The 26046-nt window shown below is 31.8% G+C and overlaps 1 protein-coding gene across 3 annotated transcripts in view; it reads right to left on the bottom strand.

Annotated features, from left to right (window-relative positions):
- Positions 1-26046, bottom strand: part of LOC111635722 (titin-like) — a 159325-nt gene that overhangs the window by 26980 nt on the left and 106299 nt on the right. For all 3 annotated transcript variants that reach the window (XM_023380781.1, XM_023380780.1, XM_023380782.1), the window contains 2 exons: positions 18362-24669; positions 5748-5912 (listed from right to left, as the gene is read on the bottom strand). In XM_023380781.1, coding sequence (XP_023236549.1) covers positions 5748-5912; positions 18362-24669 — 6473 coding nt within the window. The remainder of the gene's footprint in view (positions 1-5747; positions 5913-18361; positions 24670-26046) is intronic.

Consider the following 26046-nt stretch of genomic DNA (forward strand, 5'->3'; position numbering starts at 1 on the left):
TCATAACAGTGATTTTTAAACGCAGTTTGTTTTTAACTACTGAAAGTTGCCAGTAACATTGATTACCATTTTCCAAACACGCTCTAGGAAGGTAGAACTGATTAAACTACTTGTCTGACGTCGCTTATGTATGGATATTCGTAGTGGCGGCACACTTCAAAAATCTCGCAGCCCACTAAAATGCCGCAGCACAATGGTTGAGAATCACTGATGTAGGGTATTTAGATATTAAACAAGCATATAATTCTGTGGTTTTGTCAACTTTATTGCCAATCTTAAGTAATGAATTGACGTAGAATCTACTTTTATGGCTTGGATGCAATTTTTTTCCTTTACTTCCTACACTAGTATTCAAGAGGGTGTTAAGTAACTTATTTTATAATTGTTTTAACAATAAGATTTTCTTGAATGTCAGCTCACCAAACCATATTGTAAGCTGATGACATCGAAATCATTAATGATAATCCTGCAATCTTACAGGAAGAATTAAATTGTTTAATTTAATATCAAATGTTTCAAAGACAAAAACAATTTGTTTCTTACTGTTAAGATTTGTCTTATAACCATTCCAAATTGAAGGCTTCACTGTACAATATGTGGATCACATAGAGGACCTGGATTGTGCTTGATCAAAAGTTATTATTTAACAAACTTAACAAATATGGATAAAATACTAAAATCCTTAGCAATTTGCCATGATGCTTTATGGCATCACTGTCATTCTATATCAAAACAATATGTGTTTGGGGTCTTTTTTAATACAATAGTCAATCATTCACTGAAAATTAGTATCTCTATGTGGATGTCCTATACATTAACTCATATAGATGGCACAAATCTTGAATTACACAAAATCATTATATTATTAAATAGCTTAATGAATTTACCTTATTTTAGTAGCTTTGAGATATATCAAGAACAATAGTAAAGATACTAAGATACTTTTGTTAGAAGGTAGTAGGCTTCAAATCTTTGATAGGTAATTGTATTATAAAATATTTAATGGATTATTTCTGGAATTACTTTATGTAAAGGTTCCTAAAATTTCTTAAAAATACTTCACTAATTCATGTGCCAAAATTTTCACCTAAACATATAAAAGATCATTTTGTCATCGCATTTCCCAGAAGATGGGTGAATTTGAGAACTTGATACATCTGGACTAGTATCCCCTGAAAGGAGTTAGATAGATAACTGGTATGACTCCATTGCTAACAGAAAAGTATAATGTACAGGGACAAGTTACTGCTAATTTGAAGGTGGAGAGCATATATTTTAAATTAAATAAATTTAAACTATAAGTAGTGTAGAAATTTCATAAGCAGTTTTATAAATTCAAGATCTTAACATAATAGTACATTAAGTGTTTCATTTGGTAAATTTGTGTTTAATGATCTTTAGAGTTTTTTAATCTATTTGTATTACATACCAAATTGCAAACAATGAAAGGTCAATTGAAGTACATTTGTATTTGCTGTCAATACAGGCACTTTAATTTTATCACAAGCATTTTAATGGAATGTCTGAATAGTTTTTGCCACTGTCATTTACTGTTAACCATTTCTAATGTTTGCATTTATTTGTTGGTCTACAATTTTTTTTTCAAATTGCAGACCTATAAATTTCCACTGTCATCTGTCTGCCTTTCCTTAACCTTGAGAATGGAGTTACATAGATAAAGCAGATACTATAAATGGAAAGCTTAGGGAAAGAGGCCCTGATTAACTATATACAAACTTCCGATGCAAACCAGAAGTCATGCTATTTCAATTCAAAACTTTTCCCTGAAAGCAGTTAATAGATGACTCTATTGTTAAAGGAAAAGTATGATGTACAGAAGCAAGCCATTACTAATTTGAGGTGAAGAGCATATATTTTAAGTTAAATTAATTAAAAATATGATTACAAATTGCAGCCTGGCATTGTGACCCTGTCACAATAAATAATTGCACATTAGCTTTTATGTTAGGTTTTCCTCAAGGCTTAAAGTAGTTTTAAAATAGCTAAAGTAATTAGACATATTGATTTTAGAGATTGTGTTCTGATTTCAAATATGTATTGAACTTTAAAGTTGCACTAATTAAGGAAAAAAATACAGAGTAGTTCCCCCTAGCAAACATTACGTTCCCTCCACCTATGGCTGTGAGTCAGAGGTAGTGATAATCTTGAACCCTGTGTTTTCTTTATAGCTATCCTAAATCTCCTTTCCAAAATAACCTTATCCAGACAATATTATGATTGCATATGTCATGTGAGTAATGAATTTATAATTAATGCACACAATAATGTTTTTTAGGCTATATACTTATGCATATTACAGAACATTCAATTACTAATAATAATAATAGCACCTCTCTCAGTGGGAGAATATCAAATTTTAAGTTCCCCCATGTTTTATTTTATTCATAATTCCATCTCATAATCTTATGGTATTATTTTTTTTGTGGAAAAATTCATTTTTAAGCAAGATGTCTATCCATAAATTTAATTTATTTTCACTTTTAACTAATAATTTCAGACAAAGCACTTATAATTATAAACAGAAAACACATGCATTGTACTGGTATATCACAAATTGTACTGTTTAACCTCTGTCTATGACTATATTTTAAACCACACTCACTATATTCCATTTTATTTAACTTATAACAAGTTCAACAATGTTGACAGTATGATAAACAAATGGCAAACATGCTATTTTACTCTTTGAATTGGGTGAAAAGGCTGACATTGCATAAGAAAAAAATCATTCATTTGTAAGTAATTAAAATTTAATTTATTTTCATTTTTACAAATAGAAATTACAAGTAAAGAATTCATAATTTGTAACTATGACCAGAAAATATCACAAATGGAGTCCTGCCATTGATGCTGTTTGCCATAGCAGCATAATTTAGAATTAATTCTCGCTCAAGGTCTAGCACTTGTCATGAAATCATGTTCGTCTGACATTAGCCTACAGAAAGTCAACGGCCCAACCAATCAATGACAGAACAACCGATTCAGAAGTTAGTGGCACCAAGATCACCTGGTGTCATGTAACAAATCATCGATGACATTGTTGTATTAATATTTTAAAAGTGTTGTATTTTCCTTATAATTCTGGTGAACTTAGTGACAGTCTTAGTTAAATTTTCTATGTCTATTATATCTGAGTTTATTGTTTATATGCCAAGATGTTTTATATTGTGTACTTTATCTTCTTTTCATTTATTTCTATGTGAAATTGTTCCATATCAACGTTTTTATTATTATTATTTACAAAACAAAGATATTTCATTTTATTTGTGTTTAATTTTAACACATTTGAACTCATATAATCAGTTAATCTGGAAAGGACATTGTTTAATTCATGTTGCACTGCCTGGAAGTTATCATTGGAGTGTATTAGAACAATGTCGTCTGCATATGCAATGATATTAATTTTTGGTATCGCTTCAAACAGATCATTCATGTAAATATTGAAAAGTAACAATGCAAGTATTGATCTCTGGGGAATTCCGATTTTAGGTAAAAACCATTTGAGCATACATTATGTACTTTTACATGATATTTTTGGTTTGATAAATATGATATTATCCATTTTAAAGGCACTCCTCTTAGACCAATGTTAAACAATTTTTTTTTTCCAGGATCCGTAGGTCCACACTGTCAAAAGTTTTGGATAAATCTAAAAATACTGCTATGACTAAAGAAAATTTGTCTAAATTGCCCGTGACTTCCTGTTTGAAATGTAACAGTGCATCTATTGTAGAGGAATTATGTTTGTAGGTGTATTGATGATGATGAACCACATTTAAATTAATAATGTATTTCCAAAGTTTTTGTGGAAGATTTTTTATATGATTTTTACCAACACGGGAACTAATTAAAATTAAAAAAAATAATTAAAACTAGCCTTTACATCAAAACTGAAACTAAAATAAAAATTAAATTAAATTAAAATCAAATCAATCAAAACACAATATTTCGAAAAGTGTGGATAAAGTACTTGTTGTTGGTGTTGATTGATTTGGTTATATTTCATCCAGCAGAAATCCATCTGAATTACTGAGAAATTCACCTCTGTACTCAGACTTGAGTCTCAATTTGAAGCATTTCTTTGTAAAGGGTTAGTTTTGGTTTCAGTTGGTGGTGACAGAACAGTTTACTTTTAATATGTATATATATATCTTGTATGGAAAATTTGTTTCGGTTTTAGAACAAATCTGTTTTCTAACAACTTTTAGGAACAAATTAAGTTTGAAACCAGAGGTTTGATTGTATTAAATAAATTCCAATCTGAGCATGCATTAACAATGATGATAACTTAGTACAGTGGCATACACAGAGTGATGCATGCTTGTATATTGTCTTCAATAATGTGTGTTTGAAGATGTCTCATACATATGGTATGGTATGTACTTATCCGTAACAGGAAAGTGGTTATAGAGAAATCCTTCTGAATTACTGAGAAATTCACCTGTGTACTCATTGGCCACTTCCATAATCAGATTGCAAATGTTTATGAACTGTCCTAATTATTTAAATTAAGTGTAAAAACAAATAAATACTATTCATCATTTTTATTGTATGATTAATTTAATTTGTCTAGTAATAATAAAATAAAATTGTAAAAAATTAAACAGTAGACTATAATTAAAATAATCATACTGTAAATCAACTTTAACTTGTAATTGGAATTTAAAATTGACATATAAGCCTAACTTGCATCCTCTTTCAAATTATTTTTCAAACACAGGTAATCCACATGAAATTATGGTAATTTTTTGCATTTTCTCTACTTATTCATTTTATGTATGTAGCCATTTTGTTTAGAGTTCTCTTAACATTGACTCATTTAAAAACAATTCTATCAAGACTAATGTTGCTGGGAAATGCACTTTCTCTCATATTTTGCTTCCTGTCACTTTTTCACTCCACAACCATTTTTCTCTCTGTTACAATCACAATCTGTGCATCTGTTAATCATATAAACTTTTAAAATAGCTATTGCACCAGTAACTGTCATGCATAACATAAAGGAGTTTTCACACTATAATTTTTAAACATAAACTCTGGATAATCAATCCTGCAATATCAGAGTAGACAACCACGAATAAAAATTTCACATGATGGTTTTTTTGTCCACGACCTAAAAATAACGTAGTTATGTAGTTAAAATTTTATTAAGTTGTGGTAATTTACCAGCCAATGACCTATTTTATTGATTTAAGTCTTCTGTACAGTGTCATTGGGAGTCACACAAAGACCCTAGTATAATCTTACACAGTATTCACTAACATCTGAAATGTCTATCATTGCATTCTTGTTTCAATCATTTTCATTTCATTTAAGAATAAAATGAAAAATATCATCTCCTGATTGTAATAAGAATCAATTTAAAGCAAATATTGTGTTCATTTACAAAACTAATTTTAATTTTAATAATTTTGACAATTTTAAATAAAATTTTATAAAATATTAATAATAAATATGTTATACTATATTTTCCAATTTTAAAAGGTTTTGTAAGATTTTCCACTGTTGCTGTTTGAGAAAAATTCATAGAAGAGTTATAAATGCTGTGTTTAATTTGTATACTAGTGTTTTTCTTCTTGAAAAAAGCCCAAATAATTTTACATTATATTATAATATTACAGTTTTAATAAAGAAAAATGTTTATTTATAAATATATTGTATATGTACGCTTATAATACTTTTACTTTAAAACAAATGTTTATTGTAATTTTATTACTTTCTATTACCTGATTAGCTGGAAAATAGTTTTCACATAAGTCACATTGCTGTTGTAAGAACTTCACTGCTTGATATATTGTGTCACAATGTTCTGCTGCTTGCTTGGATTCTTCTTTATTAAATTCCATTTCAATTAGTTTTGATATCATGGTAGTTTTATCCATTTCTTCTCTCTGAAAGGATTTATAAAAAAAAATGCTTAATAAAAGTTGAGTTTCCATCACTGATGCCACCTGTTATAATATTATCCTTCATTTTGCATTTACAACCTTTCATGCTATCCTCCATTTTCAGATTTGCATTATCTCAAGTTGAAGAAGTCACTATGGAAGAAGAAAATGAGGAAGAGCTACCAGCATAGCTTCCAAAGAGATATAGACAAAGATATTCCTTGAAATGGAATTGGTAACATTTAAGTTGCTTAAAAATAAGAAAGACAAACAAGCATAACTGAATTTTTGGCAAAAAACTGTATAGGATTTTGTAATTATATACTATAGCCTATACAATATTCATAGAATTTGTCAAAAAATTTATTAATCATAAATAAAGAACATCTTAATTAATAAACTATTGAGAATTTGATCCTCTAAAATTAGATAATTAGGACTTTTCCTGTATAGAGAAAGTATACATAAATATAATAAATAAAATCTATAAAAATGCCTCAACAACATTAACACTATGCCAACAAATGAAATAAAAATAAATAGGAATTCAGCAGGATGACTCTGTGTCACCAAAACTTTTTATAGCAGCTTTCCATGATGTATTTGAGGAACCAAGTTGGCACAAAAGAATAAAAATAAACAATAAATACAAGCCTAAGATTTGCAGATGACAATATACTTTTCTTAAACACAGCCACAGAAATACAAAGATGATGAATTTTGCACTGCAAGCAATGAGATTGGCCCAAAAATTAATAAGGAAATAATAACGTACAACTACACACCGGAGTTTACTAAATATTACATACCTCCGAAACCTTTAACCGATGTGAATAAATTTAACATTACTAACGTTTTCAGGCCCCTCCTGGGTCCTTCTTCAGGTAAAAATCGTCAAACTAACCATTCGTTACGAAAGAACTTTTCAAAACATCGAATGATAGAACGGCATCATGTGTTCCATATTCCCAAACGTAAAAGTTTCCACGTCATAGCGGAGGCAATTGAAAATATTTTTCTTTTTATTTTTTATATAATTACTGTTGTAAGATCTTTGATGTTAAGCAAAAAACACATTATATGCATATTGTCTACCCTTTCGTCCTCCTTGCTTAAGTTTACAACTTCCTTAATCTTCCTTTTGCATTAGAGCTTGCCAAGCCAAAGATAGAGAGATTTCATCCCTAAAATTAATATGTGATGAATCGTTGTATGCTCTGTATATCTCTATCTGCTCTAACCACTTGAGATGGTCTGCATATTTTTACCTGAAGAAGGACTCAGGAGGGATCTGAAAACGTTAGTAATGTTAAATTTATTCACATCAGTTAAAGGTTTCGGAGGTACGTAATATTTAATAAGGAAAAACCAAAATAATGAAAAAAAGTGTTCATAAGCCACCCAGTAATGATAGAACAAACACTAATAGAAGTGGTAACTTCTATTAGTGTTTGTGAACTGGAGATTGGACAATTAAAACTTCCATGGATCTCATTAAGAAACTCAGTATCTTTAAAATTCCCTTAAATCTCAAAAAGCATTCAACCAGGTCATTTTCCCTGTTTTAACACACAAATATCTGATAGCGGAATGTAGAATCTGACAAACACTGACAAATTGATTCAGATATGAAGAAGAATGGAGCAATCAATGATGAGATTAACACTTAATGGCTGAAAGTAAAATACATGGATAAGTGTCAAAGATAAAAATTGTAGTCCAGATCAAATATTTTAAGTGGAAATGGGTTGGACATATTATAAGACATGACAACAGACAGACCAAGATTGTTTTGGATTGGAAAATTAAAAAAACCAAGAAAAACAAAGATCAAAAAGGGAAGATGGAAAGACTAAATTAGAATTTGCTAGAAAGAAATACAAATGAAAATGGAATGTTTAGAAGAGCCCTTTTTCGAGGAGAGAACAGATATATGAAAATCCAGCAGTGTTGCTTAACTTTTCCAACAACATTTAAAATTGCATGTGTGGACCATATGTTATAATATTTTATTATTAAAAATTTTTTATATTTTTAATTATTATAAAATTGCAATAAGCTTAATTTTAAGGGTAGGGATGAGTTTACAAGAAATTCTAAATGCTAATAACCAGTAAAATTATCATTAAGTCCAACCCTGCTCCAGATACGACACGAGCCCTCTTTATCTCCCCATCCCCTTGACCTTTAACCACCAAAATTTAATAGCACCAATTCTCCTAATAAACAAACCTCTCCACAAAATTTTAGAAATTTTCTACAAAAAACACAGGAGTTATTAAGCTTCAAAGAGGATGAGCAACATTATGCCACACACACATACACACACACATTCTTATATAAAGAAAAAACTACTGAATTCTTTTGCATTTATTGACATTTCAAGATCCTAAGTCCAAAAATGTAAAAATCTTCGGGGATCATTTTTTGACTAATTGCCATACTTTCCTTCTGTTATATACAGTATAACAGAGGGAAAGTATGCAGTATAATAGTAATAGTGATTCAACAATTTCATATTATGCATGTAGACCACCACCAGGAAGCAATCCAGATCGACTTGCCCATTGACCTGGTTAGGTAACTCTGTACCCTCTCCCCTTTGTCCTTTGAGTCTCCTCCTTGACCACCTGCTGACTGTGATCATATATGAAAACATGTTCTCATGATATACAACCTGTATAATTAATAAAGTTTTGGACTCTACAAATATTAATTGAGATGATCATTCATTCTAAGGATATAACAATTTGGCAACAAGCATAAAAATGAGTGAACTTGCAGAATTGATTTTAATTCCAAATATATCCATTGAGAAACTGCAGACCCAGTTGGTGGAGATGAAACTAGATCTATCAATTAAGTGAGTCCTTTAAATACAAGCCCTAATGTTTGAAATTTACAATGAAACTTCTGAAATTTTTGAAAACTATTCCCAATGACTGGACAACTTTTCATAATCAATGGACTAACCAGAATGGATGCCATTACTGAAGAAGCTAAAGTAATGATCTTAATCAATTGCCTCAAACTGAAACATTATAAGCTACTTATTAATCCAACTGCCATGAATATACCTTCTAGATGAACTTAAATGAATTATTTTGCTAAATTAATGAAACTACTAGAAATCATCTAACACCTATATGAAACATCCTAACAGAACAACACAAATTTTTGTTTAGATTATACCATGATGGTGAGTATATTTCAAGTTACACAACTTCCTTAAAACAATGCTCAAAAATTGTAGATTTCAAGTCTAGTTGTAACAGTGCCAATTGTATAAAATTTGTTATACATTTATTCTTAAGAATGCAAGTGATACCCAGATTATGTGATTCCAATATCCATGAAAAAATTCTACAACAATATAACCTCACCTTTGAACAGACACTAGAAATTGCTGTGGCCATCGGCCATATAATTTATAGTTTTCTATGTAATATAAGTTAGTCTTAGAAACTCTTTTGTTCTTTATCTTGATTATTTTCTAAATTTTCCCTTCTAATCCGCTTACCCTTGGGGTGGGATTACCATTTCGAAGAAAAGCCCGGTGAACAATAGGAGGAAGACCCAGGGGGTCTTGCAGGAAGGAAAGGGAACTCATTCTTGTACCAGGACGAGAGAAGGCAAGGTGGTAGAAAGGATCGTCCTCGAGCAGCGTGAGAGTGCGTGAAGTGAGTGTGTTACGGAGAGTCAAGAAGGGACACGTGGTGCAAGGAAAAGAAAGGACGCTGACGACCAAAGGAGTCACGACGAAAACAAAGAGTGGTATCTCACCCCAGTATTATACGTACGTTAGGAAAGGAAACCCGGGTATTTCTGTCTTGTTCTATCTTCTCTCCTATCTAATCTTTCTTTCGATAGTTATAAGTAGGTTAAGTTCTAGTTTTAGATCTACACGCGCTTGATTGTCGGGTCACGTATAGCACGTGATATCTTTGTTGTAATAGACGGTAAGCCTGTACGAGTGTTTGTACTCGAGAAGTTGGGATCCATAAAGAACCTGCTTCGATTCTTTCTGGCGATAATAAAAGGGAACCGGATTTTATTTTATTTAATTCGTTTCTTTTATTTTGTGTCGGTCTGTTCGCAGAACCCATCACACATCGCTACAAGAATCACCACATTGCATTAGCCATACAAGCTTCTAAAATTGAAAATGACAAAGTGTATAAAAGTAATCATCTTGTTCACAAAATCACCAAAAATATTCATCAAATGAAATGATACTCACAGTCTTAAACACCATCCTTAAATTCAAACAGGTACAGAACAGAAGGTTGTAACAAAAATCTACTTAACCTCAGGGAACTTAGAACTATACTTATATTGTGGGAAGAGCAACTATAGTCAAAGATTGAAATGAAACCAATGTTATAAAAAAAGACCATACTGGAAAGGTATGCATATTATCTTTAATCAAACCAACATCAACAATTAACAGAAACCATAACATCCACAATACTGTTCATAAACATTTAACTGACTTTGATACAAATAGCATTCAGGACACATTTGTTAACATAACAGGAAGTGACAATAAAACTGTAGTACTTTGCAACTATTTTTTTTTGTTTGTTTTGGTTTTTCCATCACCCCTTTTGTTTTTGTTCGTGGTGCCACCTTTCCCCAATTCACCATATGTTGGCAGCCAGATTGGCCAATAGAGGTCATGTGAGGAGGATATGTGTTTAGTAGGATATAAAAGGTCATGACCCACGTGGAGTGGACCTTTTGTTTCTGCTTGTTCTGAACTGTGGTGTTCTGGTCACATGTATGAGATCGAGGCACCGAGCATGAGAGGTCCGAGAACGGAAAGAAGACGAGATAGAAAAAAAATCCATTTATCATCTAAATAAGGACAGTGTGGCAGTGAAATACAACTTGTTCAAGAGAAAAATGATTGGCAGAGGATTCATTCAAACAGATTAGTTTTTTCCTTCAAATGTTTATACATGGCGTAAGATTGTCATGAGTAACTTAGTTTATATTTTTTATTTGTTATGTGCCATTCGTTGTCCCGCTTTATCACTTGTCATGAGCCCCCCAAAGTCGGGGAAGGAAAGAGAGGAAAGGTGTAAACATATGTAGTGTTTGATTGTACCACTTGGATATAACAAAACTTTGTCAATAGTTCACGCCCTATGTAAATATCGCGTTTGTACCTAACGGAAATTAATTAAAAACCAAATATTTGTTGAGCCGACTTGTCCATTGTTTTTTTTTGGTGTAGCCCTGCAGACCTTGTTCTACAGAGTAATCTACAAAACGCTTGCATAAATTTACAATAATGGAACAAAAGTCTGTTTTGATGTGATACTGGCAGCCATGTCACCATTATCAGTGTCAATGAACTCAATGATTGTAAAAATTATATACTCACATATGATGTCAAATATAGTGTAACTAAGAAATTTTACTGTCTTTTGGCATTAGATTTATTTACTTGATGAATTAAATACAAGTACTTTCGACATTTTAAAATGTCATCCTGAAGCAAAGAAAGAATATATAAAATGTGAATAATAACTTTTAAAAAACTCTTTACATTAAGCAAACATAAGAACATTTTTTTTAACCTAAATGTGTTAGAATTTGAACATGTGCGATAAAGTTTTAATTTAAATTTAATAGAAATACAGAGAGTATTCTTGATATATAAAATATGATTAGAGAACTTGTAGTCCAGAACACATTTGTAGGAGGATCCTACAAATGTGGCTCGTTGGCACCTGTTTTTAAGATTAAAACAGACAAACCTGGGTGGCCTCTTCACTTGTTACCAACAAATAAACCCATCCTGCAAATTTATTGGAAAAGACCCTAGTCACCATTTTTTCTACTTTAGTCATCTCCTCAACATTGGAATCTAAACCAAGAATTATCAAAATGGTAGGAACGATCTCAACAGAAACATATCAATTTTACAAAATTGATGTTACTTCATTATTTCTATCTGTACCACACTTTGATGTGATGATGCTTGCTAATACCTTTTTACTAAAAATTTTACATAATTCAACAGGTGCTTGACATTCAGGATGCTCTCATCCTAATAACTGCGCATAATTATTTCCAGTTTAGTGGTCAATATTTTTTGCAAAGACAGGATGTCTCCACAGGTATGTCTCTTTTGGCAATTTTAGCCAAGTTGGTTATGAGAAACATCAAATTTAAAGTCTTCTCTTACCCACTTGCAATTCATTATCCCATTTTATATCTTAGAACTATTAAATTGACACTATCAAAAGCTTTAGAGAGATTAACAAATACTGATACTACTGAATGAGATTTGTCATGTTCCATAGTAACTAATTGCTTGAAATGTAACAAAGCATCAGTAGTATTCTTTTTATAACTGTATTGATTATGAATTACTTTATTTTTACTAACATAATTGCTGAGTCTTGTATAAAAATTTTTTTCAATAATCTTTGCTAAAACTGGAATTATAATAATCTGTCTGTAATTTTCAAATTTTACTTATTCTTTCTTTCACTTGAGGATGACATTTTAAAACTTGCATGTATTTAATTCATCAAGTAAATAAATCTAACACCAAAAGAGTACAATTTCTTCCTCATCAATGAACTCAATCATTTATGACTAAATGCAGTCATAATAAAAATGGAGTGACCTTTTGAAAATGCACTGGTGAAATTTTCAAACTCCTAGGAGTAACAAAAGTAAAACTAAATATGTTGCTAACTACAGTATAGAGCAGTATTTTTCAACTGATGGTCCACAGACCAGTGCCAGTCCACAGAAAATATTTCACCCTACTGACCGTGGTGTAGTGATTATGGGTGACATTTGTTAAAAGTGAAGAAATATATTTATATATAATGATGCATTACTTTAACTAAAAACTGTTTAATTAAAGGAACAAATACAAAAGAACAGCAGAACAGCACAAGTCTTCTGTGCTATTGAACATGGTGGAACACGGCAAATAAAACATGGGAAGATTTTATGCCCCCTGACAATTGAGAAGAACACAGTACAAAATTCACATTCCTTAACAACATTTAAATAATAATCTAGAGTTACTACAGTACATTGTTATGTATGGTAACTATAGATAAGCATATTTAAGCTTAATAAACAAGTATAATTCATAGTCAAATAATTATTTGGTCCATATAAAATTATTCATAACTTTATCAGTCCACGATGAGAAAAAGGTTGAAAAACACTGGTATAGAGGATTCATATGTCATTCCCTTCCAAAACAGAAAGAAGAGACTGGATTCAAAGTTTAAAGATTGACATTAATGGACTCAGCCAGACAACTAAGATCAAAACCATTTTGTTAATAAAGGTAGAAACATCCAATTCAAAAGTCATTGAACAGTATTCAGATGTATTCACCCCCAAAGTTGGTCAAATACATATGTATCAATTTATATGCTAACTAAAATTGAAGGATGATGCTAAACGCATATTCTTGATACCACATCAAGTTCCTTACACATTGAAAGAAGTTGATAAGGAATTACATAAATTAGAAAATAAGGGTATCATCAAAAACTCATCAAAAATAGATTATTCAGAGTGGGAAACACCAATGGTCATAATCCCAAAACCTAATGGGTCAGTACAGATCTGTGCTGACTACAAGATCACAGCCAACAAGCAATTATATAATTTACACCACCCAATTTCGTGCATTGAAGATATTTTCAATAAATTACAGAGTGGATTTAATTTTTGCATGTTAGACATCCACAAAGTTTATGTTAATTTATCAGTTGATGATGACAGTGCAAAAGTACAAATGATCTCAACATATCTCAACAACCTATCTAGCAAAACAATTACTTTTTGGAATTAAATCCACGCCAAATAAGTTTCAGAAGTTTATCGCTCAAAATCTTGAAGGAGTGATTGCTTATTTTGATGACATCATAATCCAAGGGAAAACAAAAACAATGTACTGACTGTCTTTATACAAGCTAACAGCAAAATGATTTACATGTAAATCTAAGTAAGTGTAAATTTTTTGAAAAAAAAGTGAAATACTTAAGACATAATTAGTGTAAAAGGACTTCAAAAATCTCCAACAAAATAAAAGCTGCCCAGGATATTCTTCACCTGAGAAATATGGAAGAATTACATCAATTCTTAGGGCTTGTTAATAATTATTCCAGATTCATGAAGAATATATCAAAAATTTAACATCCATCAATGTCTAAAGAAAAACTCCCAATTCCATTGGACAGTAGTGGAGAAAGCAGCATTCATTAGTCCAAAATCTGAGATCACCAGTGATAGGATACTAATTCCATTCAACCCTAAACTACTAGCAGGGGTGAATTTGACCAAAATTTTTGGGCATGCTGAAAGTTATAATAAGAATAATAGGCTTATCTCTAGCACTAAACAATAGGCAGAAACATTATTTGGTATGAATAAAAAAGTATTCACTATTATAAAGCCCATTATATCTACACACGAAATATATTATAATGAAAAATTATTAAAAATTCAATATAATTCAATTTTTGGGGGCCCAGGGCTTAATCCCTATTTGTATGTATGTAGATCTGTATATATATGTTTGCTGACTGGGTACTGCAAGCTTTCGATACAATCTGGCTATGTTAAATGCTCCAAATGGCACCATGTGTGCACACTTGTTTGCCAAAGAAAACCTCCACACAGTAAGTGATTGAGTTCCCGCAAGCATCACACTGACTTAAAATGGCTCACTGCTAGCTGCCAGTGTAAAAGGAAACACAAATGATAAAAGAGTTTACACATTAGAATAAATTATTATTGGCATATTTGTTCTCATATAAAAAATATATTGACAGTCAAAACTTTCTCTTAAGCATGCAGCACATGCTAAGCAAGCCCAGAGAATTTACCCCTAACTATCAGTAATATTAGCAACAGATGCTAGTCAATTTGGACTTTCTGGAGTACTGTCACACCAGATGCTGAATGGAACAATATGGCCTATAGCATTTACTTCCAGATTTCTTTTTGGTGAATAAAACTACAGCCAGATGGATAAAGAGGCTACTGTTGTTTACTGGACATGTAAGAAACTTTTTGATTATATTTATGAAAGGAAATTTACTCTCATAGTAGATAATAACATCATGATGACAATATTACATCCTGACAAAAAGTTACCTGTTTTGACAGCTACAAGAATGCTAAGATATGCACATTTCCCTTCCAACTTTGATTATATCATGAAACATTGAAAATCTATTGAACACACAAATTCCAATTTCCTATCACAGAACCCTATATCTTTAATGAGCAATTATTTATTGTGACATCATCACAATGCTGGGCTGCAATTTTTAATCGTATTTTTTTAATTTATTTAATTTAAAATATATGCTCTCCACCTCAAATTAGCAGTAGTTTTGCCCCTATACATCATACTTTTCCTGTTAGCAATAGTCATGCCAGTCATCTATCTAACTCCTTTTGGGAAGTTTTTTGAATTGAAATAATGTGACTTCTGGTTTGTATAGTTAATCAGGGCCTCCTGCCCCTAATTGTTCCATATCTGGTCCTGGCTTTCATTTATCTAAGTCCGTTCTCAATATTAAGGAAGGACAGAGAGAGATGGAATTTATAGGTCTACAATTTTTGAAATTCTCGCACAATAAAAAATTTAAACAGCAACTCAGTAATTTTCTTATTAAATTGTTCATATACCACCATTTGATGAATTAGCTATGAAAGATTTCCAGGCCATAAAAATCATTTCAGTGGTAGTATATAAATGATTTAATAAGAAAATTATTGAGCTACCGTTTCGATTTTTGTTAATTTGTTTTTAATTGTCAAAATATTTTTGGGTGTTAAGTTAAATAAGGGAAAGTTTAGTTCTGAATATACTGTCCTTTTTGAGCTTGTGTTGTAAATATGTTTAAAAACATTTCAGAATTTAAAAAATGTTTGGCTTGCAATACAGATCTGTACACAGCTGACACTGGCCGCCAAACATAACTGAAAATATTTGCATTTTAGTTATTAAACATTTTAACTGTTGAAAAAGTGTGCAGGGTTAATGTAAGTTCATTTTCCATATATACCGTATATATTCCAGAAATATCTATACATATTCTCTTTCATGGTATTCTCTTTCAAGGACAATGTGTAATCATCCAAAAATTTACAGGCAGCTGTCCTTCAAGAGCTACACTCCATACATAGGAATTGTCCAAATGAAGGCCTTAGCCTGAAATTACTGTTACTGGTGTAATATTGACTCTGATATTGAGAACACGGTTAAAAGATAAAAAGTGCTGTGACATCAAGAAAAACCCAACAAAGGCCCCAATAGGCTATACAAATGGGAAACTCCTACAAAAATTGGCAATGTATCCACATTGATTATGAAGGACCCCATTCATAAATCATTATTGAGCTGCAATTTGAAAAAAATTTTGTTCAAATGGAATCCACCAAAGCTTAATTGCAGCAGGACACCAGCCACAAATGGCCTGGTTGAAATATCTTGCTTCTCCTTAAAAACACATCTCAAATGCATGAAGCATGAAAATCGAACATTACATCTTTATAAACTTCTCTTCTAATATTGAACAATTCCCATAGCTAATGGGAAAAGCCCAGCAGAAAATCTGGCTGTAGAATAAGAACATTAGATTTGCTTTAACCTTAGGCACAAGCTCTCCATGGAAATATACAGCCAAAATTCTACAAATTTTATCACATGGGAGATTGTGTCCATTATTTAATTGAACTCAACAATGACTACATAGTAAAAAGGCATTATGATCAACTGTGCCCATGTGAAATTGAAAAATACACAAACCCTATCCAGATAGAATATGACCTCAGCAAAAATAAAATTGACAGATGCAATGATACAGTAACCAGTGAAAATAGAGCTTCATTTCTAGCTAGTACTAGTTTACATCTATGTATATACAGTTAGCTCTGATAGGAGATTGAATGGAAATATCCAACCCAGAGGAGACAATGACAACAGCCTCCAAACAGCCCCAGCAAAGGAAAAAGAACTTAAAGTGAATCCAGGAAAACTCAAATGAATTGAAATCTTGATGATCAATGAGAATATGCAAACCAATCCAATGCCTAAACCTTCAAATCAATAAATTGTAAACAACATTTTCTTAAGTGTGGGAGAATTGTTGTATGTAGACCATCATTAGGCAACAGTCCAGATCAACTTGCCCCTTAACCAAGTCAAGTGACCCCATACCCTTTCCTCTTTGTTCTTTGTGTCTCATTGATCATACACTGATTATGGCCATATATGAAAACATGTTCCTGTGATATACAACCTGTATAGTTAATAAAGTTTTGGAATCTATAAATATCACTTGAAGTGATTGTTCATTCTATGCAGGGGCAGACCTAGATTTTTTGTGGCCTAGGGCTTATTGAAGTCCAATGGGGCCCCATTTTTTGTTAGATTAAAAATCTTTAAATTGGAGTTTAAACTTTATTTTTAATAACAAATCAGAGTTGAAATATGAGGGCTTTTTTTTCAAGCTCTGATGGTCCATAAAACAAAGACAAGTGTAAATAAATTTTTTCCATCCCTTTGTCATAGAATGTTGCCGCCAGTGAATTGAGATGGCCTTAACAACGTTGTTTCAAAGATTCAAAGAATTAGTTCATGAGTTTCAAACCTCTGCCCTGCTAGCCACATTTTCAGTTAAGGAAAAAGGTGGAAGTCTTCACACATTAAAAAGTTTTAAGCTGGGTGGAAGTCTTCTTCACCACCTTTAAACACCCAGTGTATAGCCCCAATTTAGTGCCGAGCGACTTCCACCTCTTTCATGAACAGGAGAAGTGGCTAGGAGGGCAGAGGTTCGAGACTAATGACGATCTTCAAAAACACATTAGGGCCCACCTCAAGTTATTGGTGGCAACATTCTATGACAAAGGGATGGAAAAGCTCATCCACAGATATGATAAATGCCTCAATCTTCACAGTGATTATGTCGAAAAGTAACCATGTTTGTACCTAACTTTTGGTAATAAATTCATTTTGTTATTTACACTTGTCTTCTTTTATGGACCATCAGAGCTTGAAAAAAACAGCCTACATATATTTATTTATGATATGGTGTTGAATGACGATAAGTGCTCATTGTTAATGAAAAAGTATTAAAAATTTATGATGATAATTCAATTTTTGTGGGCCCTTGACACTTGGGGGCCCAGGGCTTAAGCCCTATTAGTCCCTATATAGATCTGCCCGATTCTATGGATATAACAAGTATACTATTATAAATTGCTGTAGTAACTTACCCATATGTTAAAATTTAATTTTACTATTCAAATAACTAAAGTCAAGTCCAAATCTATAAAGAGTACAAAATGTCTAAAGCCATTGGACTATCTTTTGGTTAACCATAACCCAATAAAATTTAACTTTAGATATTTAGTAATTTAAATTTGCTATCATTGAACTACATACTGACCTTTGTAGTTTTCTTATCAGATGACATAGGATGACATCTTGTTCTTGTTCGAGACTGTCTACTAGCTAATGCAATGTCTGGTAAAATAGGTTTAAATCTTATATTTCTTTCTGATAATATTGGAGATGATGATCTTTGGATTTGATCAAGTTTTTGCTCAGAATTAATTTTTCTTACTCTTCTCACTGGTGAAATACTTTTTCTAGTATCTCTTGTCTTGTAAGGAGAAGTGTATCTGTCTCTAATTTCCAAACTATCTGGTGAAGATCTGCTTATTTCCCCATCTTCTATTATAGTTTCAGAATTACATATTTCTTTTAGCTTTGTTATTGGAGAAATACTTCTCCTAGATTTTCCTCTTGTTACAGGTGATACATATCTGCGTCTCACAGTAACACTTTCATTAAAATAAGATGAAGTCTGTTTTACTTCTTCAGATTTTCTATTTACATCATCTTTATTGCAAATTTCTTTTAACCTTGTTAAAGGAGATATGCTACGACTAACTCTTTTTGTCATTGGAGAAACATATCTACTCCTTAAAACTTTTTCAATACTAAAATCTGGAGATGATCGACTTGTCTCCATAAATTTTTCTCTATCATCATCCATATTGCTAATTTTCCTTAATCTTTCTATTGGTGATATACTTCTATCTCTTTTACTTAAAGAAGTATACATTTCTCCCTTTAATTTTGGAGAATATTGATTAATTGTTTGATTCTTCCAGTTTCTACTTCTTTCTCTGCTACGTTCTGTTAAAGGTGGAATTGGGGAAGAACTTCTATCCTTTTTATAGCTTGAAATCTGTTGAGTAGCTGGTAGATATAGAGAACCTTTTTTATTAATATCTTTAATGGAATACGAGTGAACTTGAAATCCTCTATGCGTTTTTGAAATATCTTCAGAAATACCTTGTTCTCTACTTTGTTCCCTACTAGAAATAATTTTGTAAATTGTTTTTGCCTCTGAACTTTGCCTAAGAGTTTCTCTTGATGTTCTAATAGAATCTTGAAGAATACTTGTTTTAATACGATAATATGATCCTTCTGTATTATCTATATCTCTTATTGAGTATTTCTGTGGAATGTATTTATAATTGATGTGCCTCATTATCCTGGGTGGAGGTACTGGAATACTTTCAGTATTTAATTCTCGAAGAGATCTATATTGTGTTTTAATTCCTATTTCTTTTCTCATTTCTTTTAATAACCTAGGCGGTGGTGATGGAGGCTCAGTAATTATATCTTGTAGTTTTCGGAATGCAGATATATACCTCTCATCTTCCATTGTTATATCTCTAACAGATGTTGATCGCATGAAACAAGGCTCTTCTCTTCTTAATCTGTTGAAAGTGACGTCTCCACTAGCCAATGAAATATCCTGTAAGGAACTCCATAATTTCAATTGAGTTTGTTGTTTTCTTCTTCTTCTAATCTCAGCTCTTCTTTCAGATACAGTCAAATAATCTTCTTTCTGAGGAGTAGCTTTTTTGACCATAATAGGAGATATAGGTCTTGATTCAGGTTTTATCAAATTCCTTAATGAAATTGATCTTGTTAATTCATTACTAGTTTTCGGGGCTGTTGAGTCAACATAGTCCAACTCTCTCTGTGAACTTGCTGAAACTTTTGAAGGCGATTGTGATCTGAATGAATATAAACAAATATCTTCCAAAGATGGAGTTCTATAAGCTTTAAATGTTTTTTCATGCATCTCAATTCTTTTAGAATCTGGCAGCATGGAAGAGACAAAAGGTAATGCATGTTCTCTTTTACCAGCACTAAAATAGGATTCCTTCATTTTTAAGGAAGGTGAATGTGGAACATGATAACTGTCATAACTTTTTCGTGTAGGAAATCTTTTATCAATACCATGTAAGTATGAAGATTCTGGAGAGATTACCATTCTTTCTGGAGATAATGATGAAATCTGTTTTCTTTTCATTTCTTGGTTACTTCTCATGTATAATTTTTGATTCAGTGCTGTATAATAATCTGAATCTTTCGTGTCAGAATAGAAATGATCAGAATGACTTCTACAATATATTGGAGAAGATTCCATGTGAGTTACTTCGGTCACTGACTCCCTTATTTTTCTTCTAGGCTTTGGACGAGGTGGAAGGCCAGATGGAATGATCTCTTGATAAAATGATTGTCTAGTTTTACTCGGACTTCTTGAGGAAATATATTCTGCAGAACCACGCAAAGAAGTTAAAGATGATGACATTTCCCTTCTTAAGCTACTTAAAGATGTAAAAGAAACACTTGGAGATATTTTTTCAAGAGATTTCATGCTATCACTTTTTTCAAATGACTTTTCCTTTCTTGTTTTAATGGAATGTATTGCTAATTCTGAATCAATTGGCTTTCTATAAGAAATCTTCTCCTTATAAGAAATAGAAGTATCTTTTTCACTGACTTTAATATACATTTCATCAGGGTCTCTAGGTTTTATTTTAATTACTTCAGTTGAAATTAAAGTAGTGTCATCTGAAATCTTTCCTTCCTCTTTTATTTTATGTTCTATTTGTTTTTCTTTGACAGAGCTTTTTCTTCTCCTTCTTGACACTTTTTGATCTTTGACTGAATCTTTATTTAAGATTTCTTTTGATTCAGAAGACGATATAAGTTTTGCTTTTGTCTTAGCATCTTCCTCTCTCTCCTCTGTCTCAACTACTGATTTCTCGCTTACTGATTGCTTGATTTCTTTTCTTTTCCTGACAGTAGCATGAGAGACATCCTTATTCATCTTTTCTTCACTCTGTTGTGGTGGAGAAATTTCTTTATCTTTCATCTTCAATTTTTTCTTCTCTTTCTGTTTTTCTTCTTTTACCTCAGGTAGAAAAATTTCTTTCACTTCTTCTTGACTTTCCTTTCTTACTTTGGTCTCAAGCAACTTGATTTCTTCTTTTTTCTTTGCCTCTTTCTTTTCTTCAATAACAGCAATTTCTTTTTCTTTTACTTTCAAAGCTTTCTTTTCTTCTTCTTTTACTTGAGGTGGAGACTTTTCCTTCACTGGTTCCTTCACTTCTTTCTTTACTTTGACTTCAGGTGGTACAATTTCCTCTTTTTTCTTTTCTTTCTGATCTTCAATCACAGCAATTTCTTTTTCTTTTACTTTCAATTCTTTCTTCTCTTCTTCCTTTACTTGAGGTGGAGACTTTTCCTTCACTGGTTCCTTCACTTCTTTCTTTACTTTGGTTTCAGGTGGCTTGATTTCCTCTTTTTTCTTTTCTTTCTGATCTTCAATCACAGCAATTTCTTTTTCTTTTACTTTCAATTCTTTCTTCTCTTCTTCCTTTACTTGAGGTGGAGACTTTTCCTTCACTGGTTCCTTCACTTCTTTCTTTACTTTGGTTTCAGGTGGCTTGATTTCATCTTTTTTCTTTTCTTTCTGATCTTCAATCACAGCAATTTCTTTTTCTTTTACTTTCAATTCTTTTTTATCCTCTTCTCTTATTTGAGGTGGAGACTTTTCCTTTGCTGGTTCCTTCACTTCTTTCTTTAGTTTGGCATCAGGTGGCTTGATTTCATCTTTTTTCTTTTCTTTCTGTTCTTCGATCATGGCAATTTCTTTTTCTTTTATTTTCAATTCTTTCTTCTCTGCTTCCTTTACTTCTGTTGGAGACTTTTCCTTCACTTCTTTCTTTAGTCTGACATCAGATGGTTTGATTTCATCTTTTTTCTCCTCGTGTTTCTTTTCTTCTATCACAGCAATTTCTTTTTCTTTTACTTTCAATTCTTTCTTCTCTTCTTTCTTTACTTGAGGTGGAGACTTTTCCTTGACTGGTTCCTTCACTTCTTTCTTTAGTCTGGCATCAGATGGTTTGATTTCATCTTTTTTCTTCTCGTGTTTCTTTTCTTCTATCACAGCAATTTCTTTTTCTTTTACTTCCAATTCTTTCTTCTCTTCTTCCTTTACTTGAGGTGGAGACTTTTCCTTCACTGGTTCCTTCACTTCTTTCTTTACTTTGGCTTCAGGTGGCTTGATTTCATCTTTTTTCTCTTCTTTCTTTTCTTCAATTACAGCAATTTCCTTTTCTTTTACTCTCAATTCTTGTTTATTTTCTTCCTGTATCTGAGTTGAAGATTGCTCTTTGATAAATTCTTTTACATCCTTTCTTCTTATTTTAGGTTGTGGTAGAAAAATGTCTGTTTCTTTCATTTCAGTTTTCTTTTCATCATCATCTTTTAACTTATCTGATCTTGTTCCTTCTTTTTCCTCTCTTTCTTTTATTTCATCTTTTATTTGATATTTCTCTGCATCTGTGTCTGCACCTTCAATTAAATTTATTGCTGTTTCTTTTTGCTCTCCTTGGCGAGATGATTTTTTCTTTTCTATACATATTTGTTCTTTCCCAGTTTCTTCTTTTAGTTGGGGAAAATGTTCTTTTTTTTGTATTGTAGATTCTGTTTTTTCTGTGATTTTGGGAAAAACTATTTCCATTTCGTTCCTCTGTACTTCTTGTATTTGAGGGGATAATTGTTTTGATGGTTCTACATCCATTTTTTCTGTAGTTTTAGATGAAATGACTTGATTTTGTTCAGTAATAAACTTCTCTTCCTTTTCTTCTTTTTGTAGTTTTGTCTTTTGTGGAATTAATCCTTGCACATCTTTATCTATACCTTTCTTTCGTTTTGGTACAACAGGAACATCATCTAAATTCTCTTTTTTATAGTTCATCTGCATAGTAGTATCTGTTATTTCTGGTTTTTCTGATATTTCATGTTGACCATGTTCTTTCTTAATTATTACTTCTTGTTTATAATCTTTTTGTTCTTCAGTTTCTAAGGAAGTTGTTTCTGTTAGTGTTTCAATACCCATTTTTCCCAAATTTTCAGCTTGTATATCCTCATGTTTTATGAAAGAAATATCTTCTAATTTTATTTCATCTTTTTCTGCTGTACTTTCTGTCACTGATTCTAAACTTTCAAACTTTTTCTCTTTTAACTTTAATTTTGAAGTACGTTGTGGTTTTTGAGGCTTTTGAACAGTTTCCTCCTTTTGAATAAATGTTGGAGAATCTTCTATTTCTTCTACTTCCATTGGTTCAGTTGCATCTGAAATTTTACTTAACTTTGTTTCAGCAGGAATGCCTATGCTAGATACAGATGCTTGTTCTTTACTTTCCATATCAATTTTTTCATGAGATTTTATCTTTCTTTGAGGAGGTACATGTTGAATATTAAAGTCAAGTTCAGATGATATATCTTCACATGAAATTTGTGATGATGTTTCATCTTTTTCAGATTTTGATTTCCTTCTTGGACGAATTGGCATTTTATTTTCACCGCTATCAGCTGTTTTTAGATATTGAAAATAATTAAATTCTCCTTCTTCAGTTGGTAGTGTTTCTACACTTTTGCTCTGCTGGGTTAAAATGTCATCTTCGGACTTTCTTGGTTTTCTTTCTAGAGTTCTCGATTTTCTGCGAGGTGGAATAGGTGCAACAGTTGAAGCAGTTTCAGATTTATTTGCTGAATCTATTTTTTCAGAGGAAGAAAATGATTTCATATAATCAAAAAAATTGATTGATTCTTCACTTTCAGCTATTGATATTTCTGCACTAGTTTCACTTACTGCTAGACTTTCAGAAGATTGCCAAGAGGCTTGTTCTCCTTTCTCTATTTGTTTCTTTTCGGCTTTAGATTTTCGACGTGGAGGTTTTGGAACATCTGAAAATAGTTTAATTTCCTGCAATTTATCATCTTCCATTTTAGTTCCATTCAATACTTTTTCTTTTTCTCTCTCAGTAGAACTTTCAACCTTTATATTTTCTGCCTCATCTTTGTCTTCTGTTATCAAGGACTTTATAGAAGCTTCTGAAATTTTTTCTGAAACAGTTTCTTGAACTAAAGAAATTTGCTTCTCTTCAAGTGGAGCTATATTTTTTAAATGTTTTTCATCAGTTTTCATTTCTTCTATAGAAGCCTCTGCAACATATTCTTGTTTGTTAAAGTTTTCATCAAGTTTATATGCTTCTCTTTCCAAACACACATCTCTTGTTTTAAGTAATAAAGACTCTTCTTCATTGCATTTCTCTAATGCAGACATTTCAGTCTCAAAGCTTTTTGCAATATGCTCTTTAATTTCTTGTTTTTTAATTGTTTCAGTTTCTTCAAAATAAAATTTTTCTGATTCTTTACTTTGTGTTGCCTTCATTCCTATATCTGCAATACTGTCTATGTTAGCTTCTTTCTTTTCATAAATAGAAGTTTTTATTTCTATGCATTCTTCAGAAGCTGACATTTCTGCTTCAGAACTTTCAGCAAAGCATTCTTTTGGTGTTTCTTTTTTACTAATATCTTTTGTTTCTTCNGTTCCTTCACTTCTTTCTTTAGTCTGGCATCAGATGGTTTGATTTCATCTTTTTTCTCCTCGTGTTTCTTTTCTTCTATCACAGCAATTTCTTTTTCTTTTACTTTCAATTCTTTTTTCTCTTCTTCCTTTACTTGAGGTGGAGACTTTTCCTTCACTGGTTCCTTCACTTCTTTCTTTACTTTGGCTTCAGGTGGCTTGATTTCCTCTTTTTTCTTTTCTTTCTGATCTTCAATCACAGCAATTTCCTTTTCTTTTACTTTCAATTCTTTCTTCTCTTCTTCCTTTACTTGAGGTGGAGACTTTTCCTTCACTGGTTCCTTCACTTCTTTCTTTACTTTGGCTTCAGGTGGCATGATTTCATCTTTTTTCTTTTCTTTCTGATCTTTGATCAAAGCAATTTCTTTTTCTTTTACTTTTAATTCTTTCTTCTCTTCTTCTTTTACTTGAGATGGAGACTTTTCCTTCACTGGTTCCTTCGCTTCTTTCTTTACTTTGGATTCAGGTGGGGCGATTTCACCTATTTTCTTCACCTCTTTCTTTTCTTCAATCACAGCGATTTCTTTTTCTTTTACTTTCAATTCTTTCTTCTCCTCTTCTTTTACTCGAGGTGGGGACTTTTCTTTCACTTCTTTCTTTAGTTTGGGTTCAGGTGGGGCAATTTCATCTTTTTTCTTTTCTTCGATCACAGCAATTTCTTTTTCTTTTACTTTCAAAGCTTTCTTTTCTTCTTCTTTTACTGGAGATGGAGACTTTTCCTTCACTGGTTCCTTCACTTCTTTTTTTACTTTGGCTTCAGGTGGTACGATTTCCTCTTTTTTCTTTTCTTTCTGATCTTCAATCACAGCAATTTCTTTTTCTTTTACTTTCAATTCTTTCTTCTCTGCTTCCTTTACTTCAGTTGGAGACTTTTCCTTTACTGCTTCTTTCAATTCTTTCTTTACTTTGGATTCAGTTGGGGTGACTTCATCTATTTTCTTCACATCTTTCTTTTCTTCGACCACAGCAATTTCTTTTTCTTTTACTTTCAATTCTATCTTCTCTTGTTTTACTCGAGGTGGAGACTTTTCTTTCACTTCTTTCTTTAGTTTGGGTTCAGGTGGGGCGATTTCATCTTTTTTCTTTTCTTCGATCACAGCAATTTCTTTTTCTTTTACTTTCAAAGCTTTCTTTTCTTCTTCTTTTACTTGAGGTGGAGACTTTTCCTTCACTGGTTCCTTCACTTCTTTCTTTACTTTGGATTCAGGTGGGGTGACTTCATCTATTTTCTTCTCTTTCTTTTCTTCAATCACAGCAATTTCTTTTTCTTTTACTTTCAATTCTTTCTTCTCTTCTTCCTTTACTTGAGGTGGAGACTTTTCCTT

The sequence above is a fragment of the Centruroides sculpturatus genome, unplaced genomic scaffold (genome assembly GCF_000671375.1).
Source record: "Centruroides sculpturatus isolate CEXI.00-Female unplaced genomic scaffold, Cexi_2.0 scaffold1034, whole genome shotgun sequence".
Taxonomy (NCBI): Eukaryota; Metazoa; Arthropoda; class Arachnida; order Scorpiones; family Buthidae; genus Centruroides; species Centruroides sculpturatus.